This window comes from Olea europaea, unplaced genomic scaffold (assembly GCF_002742605.1).
Source record: "Olea europaea var. sylvestris unplaced genomic scaffold, O_europaea_v1 scaffold701, whole genome shotgun sequence".
Lineage (NCBI taxonomy): Eukaryota > Viridiplantae > Streptophyta > Magnoliopsida > Lamiales > Oleaceae > Olea > Olea europaea.
Window position 1 is genome coordinate 329,189 of NW_019265404.1, and position 5,343 is coordinate 334,531.

Below are 5,343 nucleotides of genomic sequence, written 5' to 3' on the forward strand. Positions count from 1 at the left end.
ACTTTAACTTTTATAAGTATGAAATTCGTCAACATGTAGCCAAAATAATTAAACGGGAAATAAAAAAAAATACTGCACCTCATATCCTACCTCGTAAAGTTGAATAAAGTTTTGAAAGATGAACTCCAAAATCACGTTCCTGATCTTCTAATTTTTCTTGGCCGTGGTGAAAATTATGGGACCATTTTTGTATATTATTTACGATGAAAACAAATACCCAAATGAATCTGCTGAGTACGTGTGTGTATATAGTATATAGGAGTGTGTGGTTAAAGTGGAAACGCATGCCACAAGATGATAAAGTCATGGCTACCTTTTAGGTATCAGAATAATATAGGGTGAGCAGTTAACCTTTTCTTTCTTTATGCACGCGAAACGTGGCCATAGAGGTGGGGAGTTACAGTATCTGGATTAGTTTATATGTTGGAAATGGGGAGTTATATAATATATAAACTCAAATCAATTTTATTGTGAACACACGTGGCCGATTTAATGACACAAACCAATTTAATAAAATATTATAAAGTATCAATTTCTTTAAACGTCAATATCTTAGGTTTAGATTATCTGAATCAAATTTTTCTTGTGCCTAATATGCATGATTAATTACGATCTACCCAACGAGTCCGATATTCATATACTTATTATCACTCCGTCAATATCTACATTTTAACCCAAATTAAATTTAAATTTACTTTATATACACTTTAGTCCCTAAACTTTCAAAATATTAAATTATAACATACATAATTTAAATTCTATTCTACGAAATGTCGGAATATTACAATCTCCCCTCCTTAAAATATTTTTGTCCTTGGAAATTTACCTTGGTTAATCAATGAGCTCTGGATACTTGGCTTTAAGCTCCTCTTCTTTCTCCCAAGTTGACTCATCAAGTCCATGATTTCGCCACTGGATATTGACCAAGGAAACCTCTTTGTTTCTGAGTTGATGTAGCTTTCTGTCCAAAATCATCATCGGGGTTTCTTCATATGATAAGTCCCTTTGTACGTCCACTGTTTCATAGCTTATTACATGATTGGGATCATGAACATATTTTCTAAGCATCGATATATGAAATACGTTATGCACTGCTGCAAGTTCAGGTGGTAAGGCAAGTCGGTAAGCCACAACACCAATTATTTCAAGGATCTCAAAAGGTCCAATAAATCGTGGTCTCAATTTTCCCTTCTTGCCAAATCTCAATACACCCTTCATGGGTGCTATTTTAAGGAAAACTTTCTCACCCACACTAAATTCCAAATCCTTTCTCCTACTACGCGCATAACTTTTTTGTTGATCTTGTGCTATTTTTATTCTGGCTCTAATCTTGTCAACTGCCTCAACTGTTCGTTCAATGATTTCAGGACCCAAAATTCTATTCTCTCCGACCTCATCCCAGTAGATAGGGGATCTGCACTTCCTACCGTAAAGAGCTTCATATGGGGCCATACCTATAGTGGCTTGGAAGCTATTGCTATAAGCAAATTCCACTAAAGGCAGGTGTGTCTCCCAACTACCTCCAAGATCCAAAACACATGCCCTCAACATATCCTCAAGGGTTTGAATGGTTCTTTCTGACTGCCCATCTGTTTGTGGATGATAAGCAGTACTAAACTTCAGTTTTGTCCCCATGGCTGTCTGTAAACTTTTCCAAAATTTGGACGTGAACCTCGAATCTCTATCTGAAACAATAGTGACTGGAACTCCATGCAGTCTGATTATCTCTTTGATGTATAGCTGTGCAAACTGTTCCATGTTGAAGTTTACCTTGATTGGTAGAAAATGGGCTGACTTCGTCAAACGATCAACCATTACCCAGATAGAATTGTGACCTTTTGTTGTCCTTGGGAGGCCTACCACAAAGTCCATCGTTATGTGTTCCCACTTCCATTCTGGAATGTCCAACGGTTTCAGTAGTCCTGATGGTCTTTGGTGTTCTGCCTTGACCTGCTGACAGATAATACATTTTTCAATGAACTGACCAATTCCTCTCTTCATATTTCTCCACCAAAATGTATCTTGGAGATCTCGATACATTTTCATGCCACCTGGATGTGCTGAATACGGGGTAGAACGAGCCTCTTCCAGTATTTCATTTCTTATACTTTCATCTTTAGGTACACATAACCTTCCTTTGAAAATCAGCGCGTTATCTGTAGACATTTCAAATCCTATACATTTGTTTGTGCCGACCTCAGCCTTTATCTTCTTTAGAAATGGATCCTTATTCTGTGCCTCCTTGATTCGATCCCGAAGAGTAGGCCGAATCATAAACGCTCTTATTCTTGCTGTAGTCTGAGTCGGTGGTGTGATAACTTTCAATCTCAATTTCTCAAAGTCCCTTATCAAGTGTTTCTGCACTGTGGGTAGAACTGTTAATTATGATCCTGTCTTTCAGCTTAAGGCATCTGCAACTACGTTAGCCTTACCCGGATGGTAATGAATCGTGCAGTCGTAATCTTTCACTAGTTCCAGCCATCTTCTGTGTCTCATATTTAGTTCCTTCTGTGTGAAGAAGTATTTAAGACTCTTGTGGTCTGTATAAATTTCACACTTCCCACCATAGAGATAATGACGCCATATCTTTAAGGCGTGAACTACCGCTGCAAGCTCCAAGTCATGCGTTGGATAGTTTAGTTCATATTGCTTCAACTGTCTCGAGGCATAAGCAACCACTTTTCCATACTGCATCAGTATACAACCCAAACCCTGCTTGGAGGCATCGCTATAGATCACAAATCCCTCTGAACCTTCAGGTATCGTTAATACAAGAGCTGAGACTAGCCTCTGCTTAAGTTCTTGAAAACATTTTTCATATTTTTCCGTCCACTGAAACTTCACACCCTTTCTTGTTAACTGAGTCATCGGCCCTGCTATTGTTGAAAAGCCTTCAATGAATCTTCTGTAATAGCCAGCGAATCCTAAGAAACTGCGGACTTCACCCACACTGGTCGAACTTGGCCAATTTGGTATTGCTTCCACTTTAGCAGGATCTACATCGATTCCTTTTGGACGGTAACCACGTGACCAAGGAAACCTATGCGATCAAGCCAAAATTCACACTTCTTGAATTTAGCATATAATTTCTCCTTCCTCAAAGTCTCAAACACTACTCGGAGTTGTTCCTCATGCTGCTTCCTATCTTTGGAGTATACGAGTATGTCATCAATAAATACTATGACAAACTGATCTAAGTACTGATGGAACACTCTGTTCATGAGCTCCATAAATACAGCTGGAGCATTGGTCAAACCAAAAGGCATGATAGTGAATTCATAATGCCCATACCGAGTCTTGAAAGCAGTTTTCGGTATATCGCTTGCCCTGATTGATGATATCCTGACCTCAAGTCGATCTTTGAAAACACTAAAGCACCCCTTAACTGGTCAAACAAATCTTCTATTCTTGGCAACAGATACTTATTTTTGATGGTCAGATGGTTCAATTCTTGGTAGTCAATGCACATCCTCATACTCCCATCCTTCTTCTTGACAAAAAGTACAGGAGCTCCCCAAGGAGATACACTCGGTCGAATGAAACCTTTCTCTAGCAATTCTTCCAATTGCAATTTCAATTCTTGAAGTTCTTTCGGTGCCATTCTGTACAGGGCGTTGGATACTGGTGCTGCTCCAGGAATCAAATCAATTGTAAATTCCACTTGCCTACCTGGTGGAATGCCTGGTAAATCTTCTGGGAACACATCTGCAAAGTCTCGCACGATATTGATATCGTTAATAATCGTCTCTGTATGTTGAGAACCGATAATGTTAACCAAGAATCCCTGGCATGACTTTTTCCTCAACATCTTCTTCACTTGTAGAGCTGATATAAGACGAGGTAGGGATTTGAACTTTGCTCCAACGAAACGGAACTCTTCCTCTCCTGGTCTATGAAATTGCACTTCTTTTTCGTGACATCGAATGGTTTCATGATTAAGTCCTAACCAATCCATACCTAAAATAACATCGAAATCTTTCATTTCCAAGAGGTATAAGTTTGCTTCCAATATTTTTCCATCAATCTCTAACTTCATAGATTTAGTCATCTGGTTTGTGCAAAGAGTTTTTCCTGACGGGATGCTAACCTCTAATTCATTATCCGTTCTAACACATGCAAAGTTGGGCCTAGCGATGAAGGATGCAGATATAAAAGAATTGGTAGCCCTAGAATCAAAAAGTACGTAAGCGGACACATTGGATAATAACAGAATACTTGTTTTTGTAATCACAGTATTAGACTGGCAACCAAAGGACAGAAACGAATGATGTTTAGTCCTAGGTAAAAAGAACATAAGCAGGAATGTAAAAAAATAAATAAATTAATAAATACCTGCTATCACATTCGGATCTTGCTCCGCCTCATGCTGAGTTTTCGCAGGCCTTTCCTTTCTTGTTTTGGTCTTGATCATCATCCTTCTTCTTTGGAGGCTCTGGACAGTTGAGAATGATGTGTCCGGGCTTACCACACCTAAAGCACACGTTCTTCCCGAGCAAGAATTCACCTTTGTGGAGTTTATTACACTTAGAATAGGGTGTAATACTTCCACTCGTCCCACTAATGCGAATTCCTGTGCTTGGCCTTTTATTCTGCCAGTTGCGTCTATTTTTGCTTTGATCACTTCACTTTCTTTTTCCAAACGACTCTTTGCTCTGCTGGGCATACTGTTCAAATGAGGTCCTCTGATACGAAATAGCGTGAGCCCTCTCCAACATTTCATGATATGAGGTGAAACGATGGGACATAATGATCATGCCGATCTCAGGGCGCAGTCCATTCTCGAACCTCCTAATCTTCTTAACTTCCGTATCTACCAAGTGCGGGACATACCTTGAGAGTTGCTCAAATTGCCTTTCGTAATCAATAAGTTACATTTTCCCCTGTCTGAGCTGCAGAAATTCTGATTCTTTGAAGTCCCTCAAAGCATGTGGGAAATATTTTGCCATCATTTCGTCTTTAAACTGCTCCCAAGTCAGATTACGTTGCTACTCTTCCGTCCATATACGTGAAACAGATTCCCACCAGTGACCAGCTTTTCCAATCAACATAAATTCTGCACATAATACTTTCTGTGCATCCGTACAAGCAATGTGTCGAAATATGCGCTCCATGCCTCTTATCCACTCTTCGACAACCAGTGGTTCAGAATTACCGTCGAAAGTGGAAGGCTTGTACCTGCGAAACTGCTCAACCACTGAGACAGCTCCAGGGGTAAAATGCGGTGCATTTTGTTGTGGCGGTGCATTTTGTGGTGGAGGTGCTTGATTTTGCCTGCTCAACTCTTGTACCGCTCTTAGTAAATCGCGCATCAAATTCGTATGAGTAGGTGGTGCCATTTCCTAA

The 5,343-nt window shown here is 39.7% G+C and overlaps 1 protein-coding gene across 1 annotated transcript; it reads right to left on the reverse strand.

The window, feature by feature from the left end:
- Positions 1-1,807: 1,807 nt before the first annotated feature.
- LOC111390648 lies at positions 1,808-4,949 on the reverse strand. The gene is made up of 8 exons (XM_023015712.1): positions 4,873-4,949; positions 4,343-4,664; positions 3,478-4,240; positions 3,112-3,385; positions 2,605-3,040; positions 2,433-2,508; positions 2,052-2,375; positions 1,808-1,950 (listed from the first exon to the last, which is right to left on the reverse strand). The coding sequence occupies exons 1-8, from the start codon at positions 4,947-4,949 to the stop codon at positions 1,808-1,810; spliced, it is 2,415 nt and encodes an 804-aa protein (XP_022871480.1).
- Between the last annotated feature and the right edge of the window lie 394 nt (positions 4,950-5,343).

Bases quoted from the DNA above. Each gene is read 5' to 3' on its own strand.
- LOC111390648 (XM_023015712.1), bottom strand. From the start codon at position 4,949: ATGATGGCAAAATATTTCCCACATGCTTTGAGGGACTTCAAAGAATCA. The intron at 4,241-4,342 runs GTGATAGCAGGT...TTTGGTTGCCAG, and splicing joins AGGCGGAGCAAGATCCGAAT to TCTAATACTGTGATTACAAA. The intron at 2,509-2,604 runs GTAGTTCACGCC...TTCTTCACACAG, and splicing joins ATGACTTGGAGCTTGCAGCG to AAGGAACTAAATATGAGACA.